This window comes from Mobula birostris, chromosome 26 (genome assembly GCF_030028105.1).
Source record: "Mobula birostris isolate sMobBir1 chromosome 26, sMobBir1.hap1, whole genome shotgun sequence".
Classification (NCBI taxonomy): domain Eukaryota; kingdom Metazoa; phylum Chordata; class Chondrichthyes; order Myliobatiformes; family Myliobatidae; genus Mobula; species Mobula birostris.
In genome coordinates, this window is record NC_092395.1 from 28218905 (window position 1) to 28245900 (window position 26996).

Genomic DNA, 26996 nt, shown 5'->3' on the forward strand with positions numbered 1-26996 from the left:
AATGCTCTCCATGGTACGTTTGTAGAAGTTTGACTGTTTTTGTTGACAAACCAAATCTGCTCAAACTCCGTATGAAATATAGCTGCTATCTTGCCTTCTTTATAGCTGCATCGATATGTTATGGCTAGATTAGGTCCTCAGAGATATTGACAACCAAGAACTTGAAACTCTCTCCACTTCCGATCCCTTTATGAGGATTGGTTTGTGTTCCCTTGCCTTGACCTTCCTGAAGTCCACAATCAGCTCCTTGGTTTTGCTGACACTGAGTGCAAAGTTGTTGCTGTGACACCACTCAACTAACTCGTGCATCTCACTCCTGTACACACTTTCATCACCGTCTGAAATTCTGCCAACAATGGTTGTATCATCAGCAAATTTATAGATGCCCTTTGAGCTATGCCTAGCCACACTGTCCTGGGTATAGAGGGAGTAGAGCAGTGGGCTAAGCACACATCCCTGTGGAGCACGAGTGTTGATCGTCAGCGAGGAAGAGGTGTTGTTTCCAATCTGCACAGATTGTGGTCTTCCGGTTAGGAAGTTGTGGATCCAGTTGCAGAGGGAGGTACAGAGGCCAACATTCTGTAGCTTTTCGATCGAGACTATAGGAACGATGGTGTTAAATGCTGGGCTATAGTCAATAAACAGCATCCTGACATAGGTATTTGCATTCTCCAGGTGATCCAAGGCTGTGTGGAGAGCCATTGACATTGCATCTGCTGTAGGCCTATTGTGGCGATTGCCAAGTTGCAGTGGGTCCAGGTCCTTCCTGAGGCAGTTGATCCTAGCCATGACCAACCTCTCAAAGCATTTCATCACTGTAGATGTGAGTGCTACTGGACGATAGGCAGCTCACACTGCTCATCTTGGGCACTGGTGTAATTGTTGTCCTTTCACAGCAGGTGGGCACTTCCAACTGCAGCAATGAGATATTGGGGTGGCATGGTAGTGTATTGCTTTACTACACTAATGCTTTACTGTACCAGCAACCCAACTGCTCCCTGTAAGGAGTTTGTACATTCTCCCCATGACCACGTGAGTTTCCTCCGGGTGCCCTGGTTTCCTCCCACAGTCCAAAGATGTACTGATTGGTAGGTTATTTGATCGTTGTAAATATTGTCCCGTGATTAGCGGGTCGAAGGGTCTACTCTGCGCTGTATCTCAATGAATAAATAAACTATTTGAATACCGCCAGTTGGTTCCCACAGGGGGGTTTTCAGAGCCTTTCCAGGTACTCCATCGGGTCATGTTATGTTTAGCTACGAATCACAACCGACAACTCAACTTGCTGCCATCGGAATCTACATTGAAGAATTCCACGGCTGAATTTCCCGAGCGCCGCAACTTTGAATCTCCCATGTACTGGGCTCCGGGTTACCGTATGTGGTCCTCGTGTGGCGACCGTGTCATCTCCCAATTCTAGGTGGCACTAGCTCCGGAGAAATCGGTGTCCAGCGGAGACCGGAGATGAATTATACATAAACATCATTTACGTCATTAATTATGCATAACGGTGCAGAAACTGCTCTCTCTTTCCTTTGCATTCTATAGCTAACTCATTCTCGTAAATCCAGGAAGCCAGCTGAAAATGCCGAAAATAGAAAAGACTTGCACGTGAGCGCGTTACAGCCGTACACGTAATAAATAATTAATATATAGCTAATTAATTATTCATGAGGTTCAATTTACTAAATAAATTTCATGTTTTAGCACAAAGTAAGTCTATATTCATGCCAACGCGTTTTAACTTTTTAAATATATAAATAACAAAACAAAAATCTTAACTGATCAGGTATGGGTTGTAGTCCCAAATTATTGTGAATTATTCATGCTTCTGAATGAACGAAAATTTGCCCATTGTGCCAAGGAGTTCAATTATTAAATTTTATTTAATTATTTGAATGTTGCTCGATGTAAGTAAAACTAATAAATGGGTAATAAAACACATATTGGACAAGTGATTGTAGATGTCCTGGCGTTTTATTGGTTCGTTGCGATGTCAATCACCGTCCAGGGCACCTTGCCCTTCCCTCTCAGCTGTATCCTGGGTGTGACGTCAGTAGGAGCTGTCAATCAGCCGCGGTGCTGCTGCAGGACTTGCAGTGTTTGTGGAGACCGGCACTGAGGCAAACGCTTTAAAGGTAAGGGTTAAGTCGTGCTGGAGCTGAAATCCACTAAGCATTAGATTGCATGGGGCGTGTTGTTATATTTAATTTAATTATTCATTTGTGCAATTGCAACATTTTTTGGGGAAAGAAAAATTATAACCTTCATTTGACATAGGATGTCATGGAGTTGGGGCAGATGAAGGGGGCGGGGTGGGGCGGAACGAGCACACTAAAATATTAAAGCTTATATCCATTCACTGATTCCGCTACAATGTCCAAGGTATTTTTTTTCCACTAATGGCGGTGACAACAGCTCCTGGAACTAGTGCTGATCTTTGGTCCATTCATTCTTGAGCTGTTGTCATTCCTGCAGTTATGCCTGTCACCGCGGCCGCTGTCAACGAAGGCTTGACTAACCTGACAGAAAATATCGCCCCGTGTCCATACGCATCGAAAAGCTGCACCTATTGGTGTTGAGGCTGTAATTAATCCCGACTACCTTCACTGCAGTGAGGCTAGATGGGTTGATGGAGGGAACCGAGTTAACATATTCATCGATAAATTGCTGTAAATGTTAATAGTAAAATATCATACAAGTTGTCTAATGGACGGCTTATGATTTGTATCCCGGACACTATATATATATATAAAATACAGCAATATGTATATAAAACACTGCGTGTAGTAAATACAGCGTATCTTCACTAGAATCAAACCACGAGTATGGTTAGAAAATGGTTACGAGTTTGCATTTTTCCTTTCCGATAGAGGGCAAGCGCTCTCCAGCTGGAGTGCAGCGCTGTCTGCTGGAGGAGCTGGTTTTACGGTGTATTTATAAACTGTCCAATAGAGGGCACAGGGCTGGCAGGTAGCGTGGAGGGGTTTGTGTTCTGCGGATCCACTGGGACAAGTCACTGGCCGATAGGGGGCACCCAGCTGTCAGTAACTGGGCTGCAAACAAAACTGGGGCAATTCTGTACACATAAGAGATCTTGGATGATTCACTGTTCCTAATGCATTAATTGTAATAGCTGTATTAGATCATTGTACTTGTACTTGTGTGAAACCATACCGTCAAGTCCTCACCATGGTGTACTATAGCAAAGGGCTTTGTCCCCACCAGTGTTGCATCCCACCACTATACACCAATGCCCGGGAATGGAGGAGTCTACAGAAAGTGGTGGGTATGGCCCATTCCATCACAGGCAAAGCCCACCCTACCACCCTACCACTGAGCACGTTTACAAGGCCCGCTGTTACAGGAGAGCAGCATCCCTCAAGACCCCCACCATCAGCCCATGCTCTCTTCTTGCCGCTACCATTGGGCAGGAGGTACACGAGCCTTGGGTCCCACACTACCAGGTTCAGGAACAGTTATTACCCTACGACCATCAGGCTCCTGAACCAGCGTGGGTAACTTCACTCACTTTAGCGCCGAACTGATTCCACAACCTACAGACAAACTTTCAGCGACTTACAACTCATGTTCTCAGTATTATTTTATTTGCACTATTTGCTTCCTTTCACACATTGGTTGTTTGTCACTTTGTTTATGTATGGTTTCAATAAATTCTGTAGTAGTTCTTTATTTTCCTGTAAATGCCTACAAGAAACTGGATCTAAGATAGCCTATGGTGATATATGCATACTTTGATAATAAATTTACTTTGACTATACAATGACAAACCTTCCAGTATTGAATCCCAGTGTCCTAATAGCAACACATCTGTACTAAACCAGAAAAGTATCAGTACACCAGCCAGCATTACGCTCCAATTTTACATGGTGACAAGTCCACTCATCTGCGGGAGCATTTCTGCATCTTGGCCCTAACATGTTGCCTTGGGAGAGTACGGAGACAGTGGTTCAGCTATCCTGCCAGATTTGGAGGATTTTGTTGAGGCAGCGTCAATGGTACCTCATTAGTGCCCCGAGGGACCTGCTCGATCTCTGAGGCTGCCAAGCCTGGCTCAGGTGTTTGAAGTCCTGTTTGATCAAAGGGTGCATTGATGTACTGGAGGGTATGGTGAATTTCATCAGTGACGCCTGCCTTTGCTGAGGGATACCCCCTCAAGTATGGAAGGTGTTTCCAAGGGCCCCATCATGGACCTTTTTGTCAGTGGGTGGTGATGTGCAGCAGGGGCAGGACAGTAGAGCCCCTATACTTTGAGGATGCTTGGGTGAAGGTCTGTTTTCTTGCATGCTGTTGCAAATGGAAGTCAAGATGCAAAAATCTGGCAGGGTAACTGAACCCAGTGTTACTGTGTTCTCCCAGGGCAACATGCTAGGGTCGGGATGGAAGCGTGCTCCCCCAGCTGAGTGGATTTGTCACCATGCAAAATTGGAGCCTAGGGCTAGCTGGGGTAGGTTGGTCACTGTACAACACCGGGTACTTTTCTGGTTTGGTATAGATGTGGCACTGGGTTACAATACTGGAATGTTTGTCACTGTATTTTCAAAGTCAAAGAAAATTTATTATCAAAGTATATACCACAGCTACACGTGATGGTAAGTGTGCTCACTGACTCTCTCCAGTTTGCCTATAGGCTGAAAAGAGGTGTGAAGATTGCAGTTACTGCACCATACCTACACACAGCTGGAGAGGCCCAGATCATTTGTTAGGATGTTGTTAGTGGACTTGTCCAGTGCACTTAACACTATGCAGCCCCATCTCATGGGACGCAAGCTCCAGCAAATGACTGTAAACCCCCACCTCATACCCCTCATCCCCTCCTTCCTCACAGAGAGACATCAAAAAGTGAGATCTGGTGGTTATCTGAGCACCACCAGGCAACCATCAACTGGAGCACCACAGGCCTCGGTTATCTCACCAGTCTTTTTCACACTGTACACAGACGACTGCAGAAGATCACACCCAGGCATGCAGTACAGCAAGTACTCAGATGACACAGTCACCATTGCCACTACCAGCTCTGACTGCATCAACGTGGAAACCAATCACTTGGATGGTGCACAAACAACTATCAGGACCTAAGGAAATGGTAGTGGACTTTAGAAAACAAGTCCCAAGCCTGGAAATAAGTGACCAGTTGGTAGCGTGTGTTGGAGAATACAAATACCTCGGCACAAATATAGATAACAAAATCAGCTTTAAGACCAATGCTGGGCCGATACTCTCCAGGTTCCAACTACGTTTTTTTTTCCTTAGCAAGATGCGGAAACTTCGGGTCCAGCCATCGATTCTCCAGACATTTTATAAATGCTTCATTGAATCAATATGAACCTACAGCATCACGACATGGTTCGGAGCAATGAGCACTGTCAACCTCAGCCCACTCAACTGAATTGTCAGAATATGTAGCAAAATCATTGGCCAGGAGCAAGACTCACTCAGCAGCATTCATAACAGATGGACAATAAAGAAGGCTCAGCAAAGAGCAGAGGACTTTATACACACATTTCACACACACTACACTCTCTTGCCATCTGAACACTGCTACAGGTCCCTGTCCATCAGCACCAGAAGAGCCTCGTCTCGTTTGTGCCTTCCTCCATTTGTTTCCTTAACACCCAGTTTTGAATATGTAGTAGGCATAGCACCTTTGACAGTAAAACAGTCCATTTTATTATGTGTATTTGTATTCTAAATCACGTGCATCAATTATTAGTGTTTATTATCTATTGTGAGTGTTTTCTATTGTGTTTTACTATATGTAGTGTGGTGTTGCATATCTTAAGTTCTGTGATGTTGTCCTTACCACTGCACAAATGAAGTTCCTCACAGAAAATGAAGTGAGTTGAAGTTGAAATGAGTAAACTATGACTTTGAGCTTGACCTCAGAAACGCTGGTGTCACCTGCTCGCCACAGTTTAATGAGGCTGTCTGGAGTGAAGCTGACACAATTTGAATAGTTTCTCTCCATCCCACAGATCAGCCACAGACTTGTTGGAGGTGAGATGCAATTATTCAGAGAGGAAAATTTGAGAAAAGTGTTAAGAGTGCTGACGCAGCCTTGCTTGACAGCTGATGTAGGGTCTGCTCTATGTAGACTTACTGAAGTTGTGGCAGGCATGCAATCATGTGGAGGATGTGGAGTGGAGATGAACGATCTCAGTCCCTCTCTGATGCCAGAGTCAGACTTCAAGAAAGTCCAGGCACAGGGTGGTGGTGTTGCACTCATTTTTGTCCTGATGTTGTCCAGCAGTGAGGATCTTATCCATTTTGCCTCCCCCATACTTGATTCAGGGAACAGCTGTATGGTCTTTCAAGGGAGGTGGTTGCAGAGCACCCTCACAATGACTTTCCCCGTGACAAACAACAGAAAGCTTTCTCTGTAATTAACGTAATTGGATTTGTCTCCTAACTTGAAGATGTCCATGAATACAGATCTGAGAACCCGGACATACTGTCCCGTCTTCCACGTATGGGCTGATGAGGGTGCAGATTTACAACTGTGGTTCCTCTCTGCCAAGTTTTACAACTTCAGCATCCGCCATCGGCTCTTGAGATCTTGGTGTGCAGTTAGCATACAGCCTTTCCAACTTCTCTTTGACCAAGTGTGTTATCTAAAATGCACCAGAAAGTTTGCAATGTATGGAGTAAAGGACAGAGTGTCAAAATGCTTCTTTTAGTGAGCTCTGACAATGCTGTTCTTGATCTGCTGCCCCTACTTGGCCATCAGTGGGGTGTGTCTGCAGATACTTGTTATTGGTAAAGCGGAAACAAAGTCTGCAGGAAAACCCAGCAGCTCAGGGAGCATCTGCGGAAAGAAAAATAGTCAATATTTTGAGTCTGTGACCCTTTGTCAGAACTGATACAAATAGCTTGGGTAGGGGCAAAGAACCTGTCAAGGCCTTCAAGCAGAGCCTATTAAGATGTGGTTGTGTTTCCAATCCACCAACATGTATTTGCAGTTAACTAACATCTGTGTTGCCTGATTATTCTTATAAAACTGGTGTCAGTTAAGCCAAAGGTCATTTCACAGGGCAGTCCAAGCACCTTAAGCAGAGTTCTGTACATAAGAACAGGAAGAGACCATACAGCATATCGAACCTGCTTGATATTTAGCCTACCAATTCTGTGTTGTTCCTTGTCTCACCTTGTATATCCTTTAAAATTGTTACCTAATAAAACGGAATTTGATCCTGGCTTTGACCGTTTTAATTCTCGTCCGCTTTTAGGAGAGAACATTGCAGATTTTTTTCTGCAAGTTTGTGTGAAGACACTCTACTTCCAACCAGAAGATTTTGCAGAGACAAGAGCCTCTCCAGAAACAACTCCAGGGCAATGTGCCACCTGAGGTGTTGGCCTGTTGAAACTAACCAAAGTGTCCATCTGCTCCCTTGGTGGGGAGTGGGGCAGGTGCAGACAATGTGGTACCTCTCTATTTTGAAGAAGACCGAGAGAGTTCTTCCTGGTGTTGTGGAAAATATTTAAAATCCCCCATCCAACACTGCTTTAAAAAATCAGATTATCTGGAAATTATCACAGTCCTATTTCTGGGATCTTGTTGTGCATAAATCATTTGCCCATTTCTACAACAGTCTTGAAACTATCAAACTATAAAGTCTTCTGATGGCAAATGTTTCCATCCTCCTTTCCTTATGCCTCATATGATATCCCAAATGGCTTGATGGGGTTTTTGATACCAATCTTGGGGGGGGGATAACAAGGGATCAACCTCAAATGGGCCTTCCAGTCCCTGTGAAAGATGTCTGATCTCTCCTAGTGCTACAATAAGCTCCTCAATCTGGCATCCATCTTCATCCCACATGAATTCTCCCTTTCCATTCCAGTTTTCTTGTGTGCCCTCCCCCGCCTTACATTGCACACTATACAGCATTCTTCGCCTGCGAACCCAATTCATTATGAGGGCAATTTCCTAACCCAGTGTTGTGCTCCACGTTGTCAGTGTGTCTCCCGCTGCGATCACAGGGTCATGGGCAGCCAGTGGGACTTCTGGTTGACTGCCTGCCTCTTCATCTATTAACATCTGGTCACATTCACCACAGGCTGGGTTGTCTTGCCGGGAGCACGTTTAGAGTCATCAGGTCATTTTCCTCTTACCCAGTTAAACCAGCACTGATACAGACATCGAAGAGCAGAATCCCCACTCTCTCCTTGCTCACTCCCATTATATAGCATCGTAATAATTGTGGTGAAAGCATTAAATGATAGCCAGCCATGCGTGCCCATGGTAACCTCATATGACACATCCCAACAGAACATGCTGATTTGTGCTGAAGCGTATCCATGAACTGCACTGGCTCCTTTGGTTATGATAGGCTGCCCCGGTATCCATGGTGAAATTTCATTCTCATGCTGAGCTGTGAAGACATTGGCTGCCTGGAACCTGCTGTCAAACCACCCATGGTGCTGCTGTTAATTCAGTGTAGATTTGACTCACGGTTTGGTTCTATCTTGTATCAACAATGACTCTCAACCTTACTTGTAGGAACAGTGGGAGGAGGGAGATCATGGGCATTTTTAAAGGATGGAGGGATATGACTGGCCTTCTTCATCTTAAAGGAACCGGTGTGCATTTCTGTAGCACCTTTCACAGCATCTGCACCCAAGTCCATGTAATGTGGAGGCATTGGGTTGATTCTAGGGACAAGCAGGTCACTCAGAGGCCAGCTTCCTTTGTCTCATGTATATCAAAACATACAGTGAAATGTACGTACCGGTCCCGCCGAAGAGCTTTGGCCTGAAACATCGACTACGCTTTTCCTGCCTGGTCTGCTGAGTTCCTCCGGCACTTTGTGTGTGTTATACAGTGAAATGAGTAGTTTGCATCTACAACAAATAGGAATAGAAAGGGAGAGTTCATTTTTATTGAGATACAGAGAGGAATAAGCCTTTCCAGCCCTTTGAGCTGCCCCACCCAGCAATCCCCCAATTTAACCCTAGCCTGATCACGGGACTATTTACCATGGCCAGTTAACCTACCAACCGGTACGTCTTTGGACGGCTGGAAGAAACCGGAGCACCTGGAGGAGCCCCACGCGGTCATGGGGAGAACGTACAAGCCCCTTACCGGCAGCGATGGGAATTGAACCCGGGTCGCCTGTACTGTAAAGCGTTGTGTTAACCACTATGCCACCGTGCTGCCCCATCTGATGTGGGATGGAGGATGGATGCCAGATTGGGCAGCTTGCTGTATCACCAGGAAGGATCGGACACCTTTCACAAAGATTGGGAAAACCATTTGAGGCTGGTCGCTACCATTGATTGGTACCTGGACTTTGGAATGTGGGAGGAAACGGAGCACTGGAGGAAACCCATGTGGTCATGGGGAGAACGTACAGACTCCTTACAGACAGCAGTGGGAATTGAATCTTCTTCGGTGACCGGTGGCACGGTGAAGCATTGCACTACCATGTGGATTCTCTGAAAAGAGCTCAAATAAAATTGGCCCATGTTTAGAAGGTAATCTTATTCTGTTGTAGCAAATTCTGAGGAGCAGTGACATTGTGGATTCTGAGAGTCTATGTTCTCTGCCTGGTGAATCTAGAATCCTGTACCTGGAAGAAGGAAGTTTTTGCAAAATGCTTGCTGTTTTGGATGGAGACAAAGAGAAATTTGGGGACATTCACTATGTCACATGGTGGAGCTCAGTCACTGAAAGGTTCAAGGCTGATATTGATGAGATATTTGGACACCAAGGAAATGAGGCCACATAGTGATTGGGCAGGAAATTCATAGGGTTATAGAGCAATATGCCATGGAAGTGGGCCTTTCAGCCCAGCAACTACCCACTTATACTAGCCCTACATTGGATCATTTTTTATTCTGTCTACATTCTTATCCATTCCTACCAGGTTCTACCACTCAGCTGTACACTCGGGGAAATTTACAATGGTCAAATAATCTTCCAACTTACCCGTGCAGTCAGAGGGAAAGCTTGTGAGATCCACACCAACAGCACCTGAGATCAGGATTAAACACGGATCTCCTGGCCCTGTGAGGGAGCAGCTCTACCAACCATGTCACTAAAACTGTTGAGGCAAACGGTCAGCCACAACCGTATTGAATGCTGGAACAGGTTTGAAGAGATGAGTCAGTTACTCAAGTATTGTTGTGGCTTTTGGATGTTCTAGCTAAGTAATACTGAAATGCACTCACTTTAATTTACATAGACTTTTACTGCATAAAAACAGAGCATAAGCCCTACGAGAGCCTCCTCCCTTATTTCATCTCACCTGTCCCTATAGTTTTTGAATCTCATCTCCCAATAAATGAATTCAGATCATGCTAAGTTTGACAAAGGGAGTTGCATTTACTACTGTGTGTGGGAACATATTGGCCCATCCTTGCCTGATTTTGGTTTAAGCTATAGTTGCTCTTCCCTTTGGATTAGGAGTAACTCTTGTAGGTCAGCAATGTATCAGTGGGTTGAGCGCAAGGTTGGGGTCCAAGTCCTGATTCAAAGACCAGCACAAAAGCACAACTTGGAGGTACCACCTTTTTAAAAAAAAATATGATGAAAGATGGAGCGGTGACCAAGTGGACAGACAAATTATTTTACTATTTTGAAGCTGTTTCAGGTTAGGCATTAATAAACCCTAGCTTTACAAATACATAGTACTATGCAAAAGTATTGTGCACCCTAGATATTTATATAAAATTTGTTTTTAGATGTTTATTTTTGTCTTCTAGATTAGTGTGTCAAAAGGAAAGAGCAATTTTTTGAGTTACGGACATACATTTTTCAAAAAATTAAATGTTAGAGAATTGTTCGTACTTCATTAAAGTAAGTAACAAAAGTAATGGCCCACTTGTCAAGTTAAAGATTTGTAGGTATATAGCCCATATAGCCCAGTGCATGATTAAACAAACAGGATGCTAATGATCAATGACATAATGAGTTGAATGAACAAAACTGATTAACTGAAACAGGAACGGATGTAGAAGGAATCAAACTGGGTGAAGGACAACCAGACTGAAAGGTGAGACTGTGGCAGATGTGACAACTTAACCTTCAAGTCATCAATTTCGTAAATGAGAAGCAAAATCATCTACTCTTCGAGGAGTGTTTGGAAGTAGATTGCGTGTCTTCATCGTACCTGGGTCAAAATCCACAAACGTCCTCCCCAGTGGCTCTGTCTGAATTGCCTGAGGGTGAGATATTGGCCAGGGTACTGAGAAAGAGTAAGCAATGAGAGTGGAGTCTGAGGCCTACAGTGCAAGATCTGGTGCCAAACCTGAGAAAATATGAGGGAAGCTTTAGGGATGGAAGAATGCAGTTCATGGAAGGAAGGGATGACGCAGAATGGAGTGATGAATTGTTGGTGGGGAAAGGGTTAACATGTGGTCAGACTCGAGTTCCCTACTGTCACAGCCAGGGTACTGTCAGCAACACTAGCTTGATGGCAGCACAACTAGAATACTTTTTACTTCATTGTCACCAAACAATTGATACTAGAACATACAGTCATCACAGCGATATTTGATTCTGTGCTTCCCGCTCCCTGGATTACAAATCGATAGTAAATATTAAAAATTTAAATTATAAATCATAAATAGAAAATAGAAAAGGGAAAGTAAGGTAGTGCAAAAAAACCGAGAGGCAGGTCCGGATATTTGGAGGGTATGGCCCAGATCCGGGTCAGGATCCGTTCAGCAGTCTTATCACAGTTGGAAAGAAGCTGTTCCCAAATCTGGCCGTACGAGTCTTCAAGCTCCTGAGCCTTCTCCCTGAGGGAAGAGGGACGAAAAGTGTGTTGGCTGGGTGGGTCGTGTCCTTGATTATCCTGGCAGCACTGCTCCGACAGCGTGTGGTGTAAGGTGATACATATTGGGATATATCATTTCCAATAGGACAGCACACCAGCTTCCAAGTTGAGTTTCATCACTTGAGCGTTCGGTGGTGGGTGGATATGAAGGGGCTTTAATCGCTGGGCATTTTAGAAATTGGTCAAAGTCTATCAAGCTGCTTTCACTCATTCTCCTTGTGAGATGTGGCTGTGAGTCTGAGTGCTACCTCTGACTCTGTTCAAATCCCATTCCTCGGTCACTGAAGTCTGGACTGTCAGTTCACTGTAGTGGCAGGGGAGAGAGCTCCATACTCCCAGGCATCTTCCAGGTTGAACTGAGGCTCCATTAGCAGTCTCAGGTTGGCGCCCTCTGCTGGTCAGGGCCAACCATGGGTGTTGTGTCCTATCTGTACAGAAACCAATACGCAAGCCAGGGCAGTACGGCGTGGAGAGCAAGCTGTTGCGCGTTCAGCAGGCTCCCCCTCTCCATGCAGCTGATGAATCCAAAGGAATGGCAGGGTCTGATACAGTTTGGTACCAGGAGATGCCAGTCAGCATTGAACTCAATGCTCCGGAGTTTTCCTTGGGGCTTACTCCCAAAGCCTTCCCGATGAGTGGGTAGAGCCACAAGGCAGTGGAGGTTTGAGATCAGAGTTTTCCTTCTCCTAGGTGAGCTGCCAACCATGGCTGATAAACCCCATCTGCCTGAAGTGACTAAGGCACCAGAAACCCCCCTTTGCTCCTTCTCTTGTCAGTTGAAATGTTCAGCCAGGCGTAGTAGCTCAGCCTCATGAGAAGGCCAGGAGCCGGACTTGGTTGTCAGAGGCTATTTGAGACACACGCCGTTGGGAGCATTTAATAAGTAGTGGGAGCTTATCTCCACCACCCCGTGCCTGCCCCCCCTTACAATCTTACGGAACCAGTCACAGGTAGCTGCAGAATGTTTCATGACGACCACTTAAAGAAGACCAAGAGAAGTCACCTCTTTGTCCTACTTGTAGGCCCCTTACCACATCATCAAGGTAGATATCTAGTCATTATCACAATGCTGATTGTGGGTACTTGCTGGGCTCAGACTGGCTGCTGTGTTCCCAATCTTACAGATGATCCTGTTTCTTAGATTGCAGTTGTACAGCAAGGAAACAAATGCTTTGGTCAATGGTGTTCATGCTGGTGATCGTATCCATCTGGGCTACTCCCATTTTCCAGCACTTGGCCCGTAGCCTTCACTGCCATGGTGCTTCAACTGCTCATCTAAATGCTTCCCAAATGTTCTGGGATGTGGCGTCCCTTGTCTGTGAGGTGCTTTAGGATGTCCTAACGTTGTGAAATGTGGATTAGATACCGATATTTTGGTTTTTCTTTCTGACAATTGCCCCAATCTCTTCAATAATTCATCCAATTGTTTTTCACCCTGAGGTGTTCTAGCGCATTCCACTCATTTAATCAACTTTCTAGCCAAATACTTCACCTTAGCTGCTCCTCCTGAACGTGTTTTGTATCATACACCACGGATTTTTCTGCTTCTGGGTTGACAACTCTAGTTCTGCCTCGTTGGCCAGCCTGTCTTATCTGGCTTACCAAGAACGATACTGCCTGTGTTTTAATTTTCTCCCATTGCTTTTGTGTCCAGTTACCAACACTGCTGCCAGTCCAGAGCAACACACACAGAATGCTGGAGGAACTCAGCAGGTCTGGCAGCATCTATGGGAATGAATGAACAGTTCACGTTTCAGGCCAAGTCTCTCCTTCAGGACTGGAAAGGAAAGGGGAAGGCACAGAGTAAAAAGTGGGGGGAAGGGAAGGAGGCTAGGATTGTATATTAATTTCTGTGGTTGTTGCCTGGCCTGCTGAGTTCCTCCAGCATTTTGTGTGTGTTGCTTTGGATTTCCAGCATCTCCACACCCTCTCATGTTTGTGATTTGCTGCTCCCAGGTCCAGTTATGCCTGTATTTTTTTTAAATCCCTACATGGTCTCTCTTCCAGCGAGCCTTCCCAAAATCTCTCCGTACTTCCTGCTTGCACATCCCTGATTTAAGTCACTCAGCTGTCAGTGACTGTGCCCCACACTCTGGGATTTCGCCACTAAAATGTTCCTGCCCCTCCATTCTCTTTTCAAATTCTCCTTTAAACCCAAGGGTTTAGTCACATCGTAATTGCTTGATACTCTTAACAGTTCTCTGAAGAGCCGTGAACAGTTTTTCTTGTTAAAGCTGCTACGTTAAATGTAGACTACAGAGTATGTTCTAAGTTTTGATCTGTGCAGTGATGAAGCCATTTATTTTTATGTTGATGTTGACATGGTAGGCAGAGTCAGGTACTTATCATCCCTCCCCAATTGTCCCTACACTGAGAAGGCAGTTCAGAGTCAACCACCTGATCTTGACACCTAAAACCATCTGGAGTAGAAGGGGCAGAGAGCTGAGAGTTCCTAACCCTTTGGGATTACACTGGTGCTTCCTGTAATCAAGGAAGAGTTCCAAGCAACACCCAGGAGAAAAGTCATGGAGCTGAGACAGAGGACAGTTGTTGAGAAGCTGAGGCTTGGTGCCTCTGCCTCTGTCCGAAGGTTATGGGTTTAAATCCCACTCCAAAGAATGGAGTTCAAAAATCCACATTGAGTCTCCAGTGCAGTATTAAGGGAGAGCTGCTGTGTTGGAAAGACAGTATTGTTGGAATGCTGTTATCCAAAGGGAATTATTAAGGACCACCACACTGGGTGAAATACAGTACTGACTGAGTGCTACACTGCAGTATTTGAGGGAATACTGCAGTCCCAGAGGCAGTGTTGTGTAAAAGCAATGCCAAGAGAATGCTGGCATTTGAATACCTTGTCAAGCAGAAATCCTGTCAACTCTCTCGGCTGGGTGTAAAAGATCATTACGGAGCGAAGAGCTGTTTCAAATGGGATGGATCTGAATTGTGGTTAAGTTGCTTGATTGGATTACAGAATAAGAAGCTTCTCTTGATGAAGGTGGACGCGGAATTACCCATCCAGTTCAGGGAGATCCTTCAGGAAAGCAGTCAACCGCCCTTACCCAGTTCCACATCCATCAATACTGAGGGGCGCAAGAGGGTTGGACTATAAATGTTAATCTCAGCAACAATGTACATTTCCTGTAAACCAATAACTAAGCATTTCCAAAAAAAAACTTTAAAAAATCAGATTTTTTTGTAGAATCGATGATGGTTTTCAGGTAGGGTAAATATTGAAGGAGAAAAATTTGTGTGTGGGCTGGGGGGGGTGGACACTGAAATGGCAGGCATGGATGGTGGGACTAGGCAGACCCCTTTGAAAGATCTGGCTTACCCTTGTTAGGTAAAGTACTCAACTTGTAGATAGTTGCTTTTTTGACAGCCAAGGATCATCCAACTGGCTAACAAACTGGCTGCCTGTTATTTAGCAGCCATCACAGGATGAGTCAATATCTCAGGAACCATGGGAGGACCTTAGTCGAATCAAGTGTCTTAAGTTGGAATCTGTTTAGGAATTCTACTGAGGAAGCCTGCAGCAGAAAGAGAGGAAAATGAAAGGGAGAATGTGAATTGGAAATTTGCAACAAGTTATGTAGGTTGCTTTATTTTTGTTGGGACAATGAGAGAGTAGTTTCATGTAAGAACATAAGGAATAGGAGCAGGAGTAGGCCATCCAGCCCCATCAAGCCTGCCTCGCCATTCAATAAGATCATGGCTGATCTGTCTGTAAACTCAGCTCCTTCTACCTGCCTTTTCTCCATAACCCTTAATTCCCCTACTATGTAAAAATTGACTTAACTGTATCTTAAATATATTTAGTGAGGAAGCCTCAACTGCTTCCCTGGACACAGATTCACCACTCTCTGGGAAAAACAGTTTCTCCTCATCTCCGTCCTAAATCTTCTCCCCCGAATCTTGAAGCAATGACCCCTAGTTCTAGTCTCACCTACAAATGGAAACAACTTTCCTACTTCTAGCTTATCTATCCCTTTCAAAATGTTGTATGTTTCTATAAGATCCCCTCTCATTCTTCTGAACGCCAGAGAGTATAGTCCCAGGCAACTCAATCTCTCCTCATAGGTTAACCCCTTCATCTCTGGAATCAACTTGGTGAACCTTGCACAAAGTACATAGAAGTTATCTTTGCAGTGTCCTAGCCCCTGCCAAGCAATTCCATCTCTCCAAGAAAGAGAAAAGGACAGGGGGAAATTGGCAATACCCCCCCTCCAAGCTAGTGCCCACCAATGAGTTCTTTTCTGCGTTTCATACTCCTTACACTCAGTGGCCACTTTATTAGGTATACTTGTACACCGCTGGATAATGCTAATCTCTGATTAGTCAATCGTGTGGCATCAACCCAATGCATAAAAGCATGCAGACATGCTCAAGAGGTTCAGTATGGGGAAGAAATGTGATCTAGGTAATGTTGACTGTGGAACGATTGTTGGTGCCAGACAGGGTGGTTCAAGTATCTCAGAAACTGCTGATCTGAGATTTTTACACACAAACGAATCTAGTATTTTCAGAGAATGGTGTGAGAAACAAACAAATCCAGTGAGCGACATTTCTGTGTGTGAAAATGCCTTGTTAATGAGAGAGGTCAGAGGAGAATGGCCAGACTGGTTCGAGCTGTCAGGAAGGCGACAGTAACTCAAATAACCACCCGTTACAACAATGGCGGGCAGAAGAACATTTCTGAATGCACAGTAGGTTGATCCTTGAAGCGGATGGGCTACAGCAGCAGAAGACCATGGATACATGTTTAGTGCCCACTTTACTAGGCACAGGAGCTACCTAATAAAGTAGCCACTGAGTGTATAATGCTCTTTTCATTATCTTTCTGGGTACAATTAGACATTTGGTTCCATGATTCCAATTGGTACATGAAGGCCTGGAAAAATTTGGAAAGGTTTGCAAAGCTACATGATGGAAGTTGTTCCATTAACATTCTCCTGTGATCTTCAGCATTAATTCTGCTTTTTGTAGATGGCTTCAGCTACAGACCCACGTTTTGGGCAGAAGGAGTCCTCAGATCAGAATTTTGACTACATGTTCAAGATTCTGATCATCGGCAACAGCAGTGTTGGGAAAACATCGTTCTTATTCCGATATGCCGACGATTCTTTTACTCCAGCCTTCGTCAGTACGGTTGGGATCGACTTCAAAGTGAAGACAATTTATAGGAATGAAAAGCGGATCAAACTGCAGATCTGGGTAGGTCAAGTGACTCCTGTTCTGTTCCTGTTGTGAATGTGTGTAGCCCGGATCATACCTGTGGAATAAAGGGAGAATGGGATACTTATCCCACTCTGTATCAAGTTCTTCTGGTGCAGGCTCCTCTGCATCAGTAGTGTGGGGACCGCCTCGTTGAGCACCTTCACTCCATCCCCCACAAAACGCAGGATTTCCTGGTGGCCACCTATTTCAGTTTGATTTCCCATTGCCATTCTGACATGTCAGTCCTTGACCTTCCTCTCCTGCCATGAAGAGGCCACACTCAGGTCAGAGGAGCAATACCTCATATTCCGTCTGGATAACTTCCAATCTGATGGCAGGAACATTGATTTCTCTAACTCCCAGTAATTTAAACACCCCTCCCCTTTCTCTCTGTTTCCCATGCCAATACTGGTTCTCTTCTTACCCCTCGTCTTCTCCTCTCCACCTTATTACCTCCCCCTGAGCCCCCTTCTTCCATGGTCCACTCTCCACTCCTATCAGATTCCTTCTTATTTAGTCCTTTACATCTTCCACCTATCACGTCCTGGCTTCTTACTTCACCCTCCCTTCCCCCACCCACCCACCTTCCCCTTCACCCGGTTTCACCTATCACCTACCAGCTCGTACCCCTTCCCCTCCCTTCCACCGTCTTATTCTGCCGCCTTCTCCCTTCCTTTCCAATCCTGAAGGGTCAACTGTTTATTTCTCTCCGTAGATGTCGCCTGACCCGCTGGGTTCCTGCAGCACTTTGTGTGCGTGTTCTGCAAAAGTACTCCATTGAAAGGGGTGTGAATGGTGCAATGTGAACGTAACTCTCCATTCAAAGGTGGCAGGAAAACACAGGTGTCCTTGGGTGGCTGTAAAATGGGCGTGACGTTGACATGTATTGATGGAAAAGTGTAGCAGCAGTTTTTACATGGAGCAGCACCCCACTTGAATTTGACCTAGCTACTGCTGAAACTGCAAGATCAAGCATTGGTGGAGCATTTCATTCTCGAGACATCCTGTATCGTAGTTCTCAGTTGAAAAGACAATGAGCTGAGTAGCTGCTTGGGGTTTGGGGCTTAGGAGATGCTCAACCATTACCAGGTATTGTGGCATGTACCTTGAGGAGCACCCTCTCATTGGAGGACATGTGAGAATCAAGGAGAATCATTGGAGAATCAAGACCCTCCATGGCCTCTCTCCTACCTTTTGCCTCACCACCCTGCAACTCTCGATATCTTGTCACACCTTCAATTCTGTACCTGGTCATTCTCCAGTTCCTGTATCCTACCATCAGTGGCCTTTCCCAATTTCTGGAATTCTGTACCTTGCTCCTTCTTCCTTTCTTTCCTATTCTGAGAATCTTTCAATCTTGCCTCTTTGAGCAGAGTTTTAGTTCTGTCCAATGACCTTCTTACACATAGGGCTCAGAGTCAGAATCTCTTGAATAGGACCTACTGTGAAGAATCTTCATGTTTCACTCAAATATTGGTGTTAAAAAACATGTAGCATTTGAATCAGAAGTGATCTTTAAAATGTATAAGATTACGTTGAGACTTGACAATGTAGGTCCCGAGAAACTCTTTCCCTCGTACTAAAATAAGGGATCAAATAGGAGGCAAGTGTTAGATTGATCTTGGAAGAGGTTAAGAGGGCGGCTCAATATCTTGGGCCAAAGGGCCTGTATTGTGCTGCAAGATTCTATGTGTAGAGAGCTGAGGAGCTGTTCCTTCTCTCAGACAGTCATAAATCTTTAGAATTCCCTGCTGCATAGATTGAATCATTAAATATATTCAAGCTGCGATCAAGAGAGTTTTGATTCTCTAGGGTTATGAGAACAGATAATAAAGTTGAGCTGAGGCCAAGCTCACAACATTTACTATGCTATGGAGTCATTTTCTTTAACGTGTTACAATTCCGTGGTGTGTTCAGCAAATGTTTTTGTTTACTACAGGACACGGCCGGTCAGGAGCGGTATCGAACTATCACAACAGCTTACTATCGCGGTGCCATGGGCTTCATCTTGATGTATGATATCACCAACGAAGAATCCTTTAATGCTGTCCAGGACTGGTAAGTTATCTGTGGATGTCTGGACTGGAGGGGCTCTGACTCCTAGAATGATGCCGTGCACAACTCCGCTTGCTCTTTAAGCAAGTTCTCCCCTTCGTTTCACCTTCTCCCACCACTTCACTGCCATTGATTTTTCCTTTTAGAATTCAGCCAGCTTCCTTTTGAAGTTGATGAATCAAAAATCCACAAAGGCTTAGAATGTGAAATAAATCAGACAATGCTGGAAACACTCAGCAGGTCAGGCAGCATCTGTGGAGAGAGGAACGACTAATAATTTGGTTTGGTGACCTCACTTCAAAGTGTTCCCATTGAATCTCTTCCTGCAATGTTAGAACTCACTGAGTAAAACATATTTCCTCCTCTCTCCTCTGGGCCTGTACTTGCTGGAGTTTAAAAGACTGAGGAGGGTTCTCATTGAAACATTTTGAAAATGAATGGTCATGGCTTATTTGGAAAAAGAATGAGTCTTCAGAGTGGACATGGAGAGGATGTTTCCTATAGGAGGGGCATCTAGGACCGGGGGCACAGCCTCAGAACACAAGGATGTCCCTTTAGAACAGAGATGAAGACAAATTTCTTTAGCCAGAGGCTGGAGAATCTGTGGAATGTATTGCCACAAATGGCTGCGGAGGCCAAGATATTGGGAATATTTTAAGCGGGGGTTGATAGGTTCTTGATTAGTAAGGATGTCAAAGGATATGGGGAGAGGGCAGATGAATGGTGTTGAGAGATATTAAATCAGCCACAATGGAATGATGGGGCAGACTTGATGGGCTGAATGGCCTAAATGTGCTCCATTGTCTTATGGGTCTTTTGCTGAACCTCTTAATTTGTAAGACCACAAGACTGTTAGATATAGGAGCAGAAATAGGCCATTTGGCCCATCCAGTCTGGCCTGCTATTTCATTGTGGACAATCCAATTTTCCTCCCAGCCCCGATCTGCTGCCTTCTCCCCGTATCCCTTCATGTCCTGAACAATCAACAATCTATCAACCTCTGCCTTAAATATAGATAAAGACTTGGCTTCCACAGCTGCCTGGCAATGAACTCTACAGATATACCACTCTCCTGCTAAAGAAATTCCTCCTCATCTCAGTTCTAAAAGGACACCCCTCCGTTCTGAGGCTGCGTCCTCTGGTCTTAGACTCTCCCACCATAGGAAATGTCCTCTCCACATCTACTCTATCAAGCCCTTTCACCATTCGATAGGTTTCAATGAGGTCACCCCTCATTCTTTTGAATTCTAGTGAATACAGGCCCCAGAGCCATCAAACAGCCTTCATACAACAAGCCTGGAATCATTTTCATGAACCTCTTTTGAACCCTCTCCAGTTTCAGCACATTATTTCTAAGATGAAGGGCCCAAAACTGTTCACAATATTCTGAGGCTTCACCAATATTTTATAAAGTCTCAACATTATGTCCTTGCTTTTTTATTCTAGTCCTCCAGAAATGAATGCTAACATTGCATTCACCTTCCTCACCACCGACTCAAAGACTCCCAAGTCCCTTTGCACCTCAGTATTTTGTATTTTCTCTCCATTTAGAAAATAGTCAACCCTTTCATTTCCATACACTTCCCGACACTGTATTCCATCTGCCATTTCTTTGCCCATTCTCCTAATCTGTCAAAGTCCTTTTGTAGCCTCTATACTTCTTCAAAACTACCTGCCCCATCCACCTGCCTTCATATTGCCTGCAAACTTTGCAACAAAGCCAGCAATTCCATCATTCAAATCATTCACATATAATGTAAAAAGAATTGGTCCCAACACAGACCCCTGTAAAATAACACTAGTCACTGGCAGCCAACCAGAAGAGGCTCCCTTAATTCCCACACTTTGCCTCCTGCTAATCAGCCACTGCTTTATCCATACTAGAATTGTCCCTGTGTGCTATGGGCTCACGCCTCATGTGTGGCAGCTTGTCAAAGGTCTTCTGAAAATCCAAGTACACAACATCAACCAATTCTCTTTTGTTTATCCTGCTTGTTATTTCTTCAAAGAATTCCAATAGATTTGTCAGGCAAGGTATTCCCTTGAGGAAACCATGCTGACTATGGCCTATTTTGTCATGTGCCTTCACATTTCCTGAGACTTCATCCTTAATAATTGACTCCAACATCTTCCCAACCATTGAAATCAGAGTAACTGGCTTATAGTCTCCTTTCTTCCGCCTGTCTCCCTTCTTGAAGAATGGAGTGACATCTGCAATCTTCCAGTCTTCCAGAACCATTCCAGAATCTAGTGATTCTTTAAAGATCATTACTAATGCCTCCACAATCTCTTCAGCCACATCTTTCAGAACTCTAGAGTGTATATCATCTGGTCCAGGTGACTTATCCACCTTCAGTCCTTTCAGTTTCCCCAAGAACTTTCTTTCTAGTTATGGTAACTTCACACATTTCATGCCCCCGACACCTGGGACGTCCACCATATTGCTGGTGTCTTCCACAGTGAAGGCTGATGCAAAATCTAATCACTCTGCTTGGTGGCTGTTCAGCGTCATTCATTTCATGATTTTCAACATCTCAGTGGATGTTGGATTAAGATGCTTGGTCATGGGTAGGTGGTAGGTTACTCTTTTTCAAATAGAAGAAATCAAACACATTGATATCCATTCTGTAACTGAACATCCTCATTGGGATGTTGCTGACATCAGAGAGTTTACTTCAGCTGTCTATTTTTTAATTTATGCTCTCATGGATGTGAGAGTTGTTCCAAAGCCGGTTTCAATTGCCCTTGAGAAGGTACACAGCCTTCTTGAACTGCTGCACTCTATGTTCCCACAGAACATAGACAAATATAATCGGGAGTAGGCTATTTCCCCCTTGTGTCTGCTCTGTGCACAAGGGATCTGTCACCCCAACATCACATCTATTTCTCCCTTGAATCTACTCAGTGGCTCAGTCCCTGAAGTCCTGTTAATTCAGAAGTTCCAGACAATAATGAAGAGACCACGAGATGTTTCCAAGTCAGGATGATGTGTGATCTGAAGAAGAGCCTGCAGGTGGTGGTGTTCTCTGGTTCCTGGTTGAGACTGCATGTTTGGGAGTTGCTGTCAAAGCCTTGGTAAGGTGTTACGGTGCATTTTTGTTGAAACACGGCTATGCCATTTGGTGGGACATGTGAATGGTTAAGGTGGCTTTACTTCTCAGTAAAGCAGTGGGCATGCTCAAAGACCCTTCCCAACCCAGACGTTTCTTCTTCTCCCCTCTCCCATCAGGCTGAAGAAAAAAAAGCCTGAAAGCGCACACCTCCAGGCTCAAGGGCAGCTTCTACCTGGCTGTTACTGGAGTCTTGGATAGACCTCTTGTAGGACAAGATCGACTCTTGACCTCACAAACTATCTCGTTATGATCTTGCACTTTATTGTTTATCTGCTCTGTGCTTTTTTCAGTAACTTTTATGCCTTATTCTGTATTTTTATTGTTTTACCTTATTGTAGCTCAATGCACTGTGTAATGATTTGATCTGTGTGAGCAGTATTCAAGGCGAGCTTCTCACTGTATCTTGGTACATGTGACAATCGTAAACCAGTACCAGTACCAAGTCTGCTACTTTGCCCTGGACCGCACTGACCTTGGTTGTTATTGGCAAATGGAGAGTATTCCATGAAGCTTCTGAATTGTGCCTTGTCGATAGTGGAAGTATTTAACAGGTCAGGAGAGGAATCACTCAAAACAGGATACTCAGCCGCTGCCCTGATTTCTTGGTGCAGTATTTATGTGGGTAGCCTTGCAGGTTGCAAGTAAGTAAACAGAGATTAGCTTTATTTGTCACACGCACATTGAATCATACAGTGAAGTGCATCATTTGTGTCAAATCACATCAGCGAGGTTTGGGCTGGGGGCAGCCCGCGGGTGTCACCTCATTTCCGGGACCAACATAGCATGCACCCACTTACTAACCCTAAACCTTTGGAATATGGGAAGAAACTGGAGCACCCAGAGGAAACCCACATGGTGACAGGGAGAACGTACAAACTGCTTACAGACAGTGGCAGGAATCAAGCCCTGATCCATTATCGCTGCCACTGAAGAGCAATTGTCCTAACTGCTATGCTACCATGTGCCCCATTATCACAACCCCATTTGTGAGATCTTCCTGACTACAATTTATCAGTTGAATGCTGATGGAAGGGAGCCATCAGTGATAAAGCTGCTGAAGAGACATCTCCTGCGGGACTCTTGCTGTTTTTATTCCTTCGGTGTATTAAATGCTCCCGTTTCTGTTCCTCACAGGTCAACACAGATTAAGACTTACTCTTGGGACAATGCTCAGGTCTTGCTGGTTGGGAACAAATGTGACATGGAAGACGAACGTGTGGTACTAGCAGAAGGAGGAAAACAGTTGGCTGATCATCTAGGTAAGGTTGCCAGTACTAATCTAAAGCTTTCGTTACTGAGGATAGTTCTGATCTCATTCTTACCAAGACCACCTACGACTATGGTTCAGAGAAAATAGAGCTTTCAAATGTCCTGAAGAACTTCAGAGCTGTGATTAAGCAGAGTCGAACACCAAGCAACAAAAGCAAATGAGGAAAGATAACCAAATGTTCGGTCAAGGGGGTAGTTTTAACGTCTTTGCTTAAAGTGGGAGTTCCAGAGCTTAGAATCCACGTAAGAATGGAGTGGTTCAAGATGGCTGCTGATGCTAGAGTGTTGAATCTAGATGTGCCGAAGAGGTCAGAGATAGAGTGGAACTGAGATCGGGGATGAGTGCTGGGATAGAGCAGGTTATTGAAATATGGAAGGCAGAGCCTAGTGGGATTTAGAAATAAGGATGGAAAATTGAAAATCATGGCACTGTCAGAGCGAGAATGAGCATGGGTCAGAGACAACAACAGTGACGGGTGATTCAAATCACGCAGTGGAATTTTGGGTAACTTGGAGTTTGCAGGGACACCCAACAAGGGGAGTATTCTGTTAACTTGGTAGGTGTGAGGAGTACAGGGGGCAGTGATGGGGCTGAAGTAAAGATGGCTCCAGGTTTAAGAAATTTAAACTATGAAGAGGGTGATGAGTGAGGGAAGATTTTGAGAAGGCCTAGCTGGAGTTTTAAGAACACAAACAAAATTAACATGGTCAAATAGTTCACTGTGTTGGATGCTGCAAGATCTTTGGGTGCAAGATGTTAAATATTTGGAGTTGGAAGGTTGGTCTGAGGAAATTTTTTAAAAAAACCTTTATAAAGGGTGTGTGAGTGAGATCAAGAGTCAATGATAAGCTTTTCTATAAACATGTCCAACAAAAGGTCAAAGTGAGCTGGAAGTAAAAGGTTAAATTGTGAGGACAGCTTACATAAATGCGGCTTATATGCTTTGACGAAGGAAAACTATGGAGTAGTCTCATAGGATTTGGTAAATGATGAAAGGCTCTGTTAGGGTCAGTGGAAAGAGACTGATGGAATGGGCCCAGAGGTTAAAATTAGAAAATCAAAATTAGAGCTCAATTGTTTGTGAAACATGGATTTCATCATGTTGAATGCTGGAGATCTGACATTTCTCCTCTCAGAGACTATAAATCAAAAAAAGTTTCCAAGACTCTGTGACAGATCTTTTTTTGGGCAGTGCATAAAAGGGTGTGGAGCTAAGATGGGTAAAGAAACAGCTTTAATCTAATTAGTTGGGGGATAAAACTTGAGGCGTGGATCGCTTCCTTCTTTTCTCAGTTTTCCAGGGAGAGGTGAGAAAGTGGTTGGGGTGTTTGTGTGAGTGAAGTGAGAAGGCATGCGGTATCAGTCTTCCCTGCAGTCCGCGGGTCTGCACCCTCTGCTGAGCACGGAGTGAAGTGAGGAGCAGAGTACACTGAACTGGAACACCTTCAGTCACTGCTGTTGGTTACTGAGCTTTCAATCCCAGGGAGCGTTGAATTGCACGTTACTGGGCAAGGTTTCAATGACGCACCTGTGGATGTTCTACAGTGTCCTCTGGTGACACCAAATCCTCTCATGTGTCACTCAAATAGCAATGTAGCCAGTCAAACCTGACCACCGTATCCAAAACACAGCCTCTTTTAGCATTTTCTGGAAAGTGATTAAAATGGAAGCAGCCTCTCTGTACCAAGTCTGAATCCGGTTGGAGCACCCCTGAAAGTTGTGGGTTCAAGACCCACACCAGGCACTTAAGCACACAAATTCAGGAGTCCAACTTTCAGATGGATCATTAAACTGCTTTTTAAGATGGATGTAAATGAAATTCGATTGCACTATTGCAAGAAGCAACAATTATCCCCCAACTAATGCCTCTAAAAGCAGATTATTTGGATATCACATCCCCACTTTTGGGATTTTCCTGACTACAGATTATCAGCTGCATTTCCTACATTGCTCATGCCTGACATTGGGACAGGCTATGATGACACAGGAATTCAAGAACATTGTGTATATGTGTCATTCTCTGTTTCTTATCCAAAAGGAGTAACTTCTGATCCTTTGCCTTCAGTCACTGGATCAAACCTTCACCCTTATTACATCTTTGCTTACAGGATTTGAGTTTTTCGAAGCCAGCGCAAAAGACAACATCAACGTCAAGCAGACGTTTGAGCGTCTGGTGGACATCATCTGCGAGAAGATGTCGGAGAGCTTGGACGCTGCTGACCCTGCGGTGACTGGGGTGAAGCAAGGTACACAGCTGAACGAGCAGCCTGCCCCTCCACATCAGGACTGCGGCTGCTAAATACCTCCCAGGAAACAGTCCCAACACCTCCTTTATTTATTTTTACCTCTATCTATCTCTCTATCTCTCTCTCTCTCTCTCTCACTCTCACTCTTCCTCTCCCCTCCCTCCTTCATGTCCTGCCCTCCTACTGCTCCCTTCAAATGCAAGGCAGACAAGCCGGCTCCCCTATGGACAAAGCTGCCAGCAGGCCTGAGAATGCCTCCCTCCCAAAGCGATGCCTGGGGTAGGGTGCTGTGTGATCAGGATACGCAGGTTACGGAGGGTATAAAACAAAGCCAGGACATTTCACATTACTCACTCCCAACTTCCCGGCTCCCTGTAATGACGATGCCCAATATGGCATTTGTGACAATCGTTCTTTGGTTGACATGCAGTTGATCTGACAGCCCTCTGCTTCCCCACCTATCCCTGGGTTAGTTCCTGCAATTACTTCTGCCTGAGCAGGGAGGTTCAGTACTTTTGCGGTGAAAATTTGACCTTTAAGTTTATATGTGAATTATTCCCCTGTGAAAATATTAGTTCTTGTGCCATCTCTGATACAGCTTTACGATTGTGTGCGTGTGTGTGTGTGTGTGTGTGTGTCTCTCTCTCTCTCTCTCTCACTTATTTTCAGACGTGCACATGCGTACATAGAAATATTCCAACTACCCACTCTGGTTGTGAGGGTCTACAAGGTACTGAGGGAGTGGGGTCTGCACTGTTGACTCTGCAGTGATCACACGCGCCTTTGTACAGCAGTATCGCGAGGCTCACTCTGATCGTTCCCTCAGTTTACATGCACCCTGACTGTTACCCTTTGAATTAGCCAACCTAGGTGTCACTTTTGCCAGCCAAAGCCACACTGCAGCTCCCCATCTGTCTGCATGGGCCTCTCCGTGCACGATCGATAAGGCCCAGCAAGATGCTGCAAGCAAGCTCTGGGGCTCATTTCTAGATGAATAGAGAGGAAAGACATGTTGTATTAAACTGGTTAAACCATACTCAAAGCAGCAAACAATACTAGACTCCATAACACACACAAGTTCTGGAGAAGCCACAAAAGGAACCGTCAGGGTACATGGAAGGAAGTTGTGCAAGGTGCAATTTCATTCTGTGGTAAGGAGGTGAATGTATGACAGGTATTTAGGATGAACAAAAGGCTTTGGCACTTAGAAATGTTGCTTCTCCATATTAGACGATGGAGCCAGAATCCATCCATCTAAGATGGTTGATAGCATTTTCTTTCCTCGGAGAATAAGGAT

The 26996-nt window shown here is 44.7% G+C and overlaps 1 protein-coding gene across 1 annotated transcript; it reads left to right on the top strand.

The window, feature by feature from the left end:
• The first annotated feature begins 2085 nt into the window (after nucleotides 1-2085).
• rab3ab (RAB3A, member RAS oncogene family, b) lies at nucleotides 2086-26113 on the top strand. Its single transcript, XM_072244609.1, has 5 exons — nucleotides 2086-2138; nucleotides 16785-17012; nucleotides 18955-19073; nucleotides 23318-23442; nucleotides 25562-26113. The coding sequence occupies exons 2-5, from the start codon at nucleotides 16785-16787 to the stop codon at nucleotides 25750-25752; spliced, it is 663 nt and encodes a 220-aa protein (XP_072100710.1). The 5' UTR covers nucleotides 2086-2138; the 3' UTR covers nucleotides 25753-26113.
• Nucleotides 26114-26996: the final 883 nt, after the last annotated feature.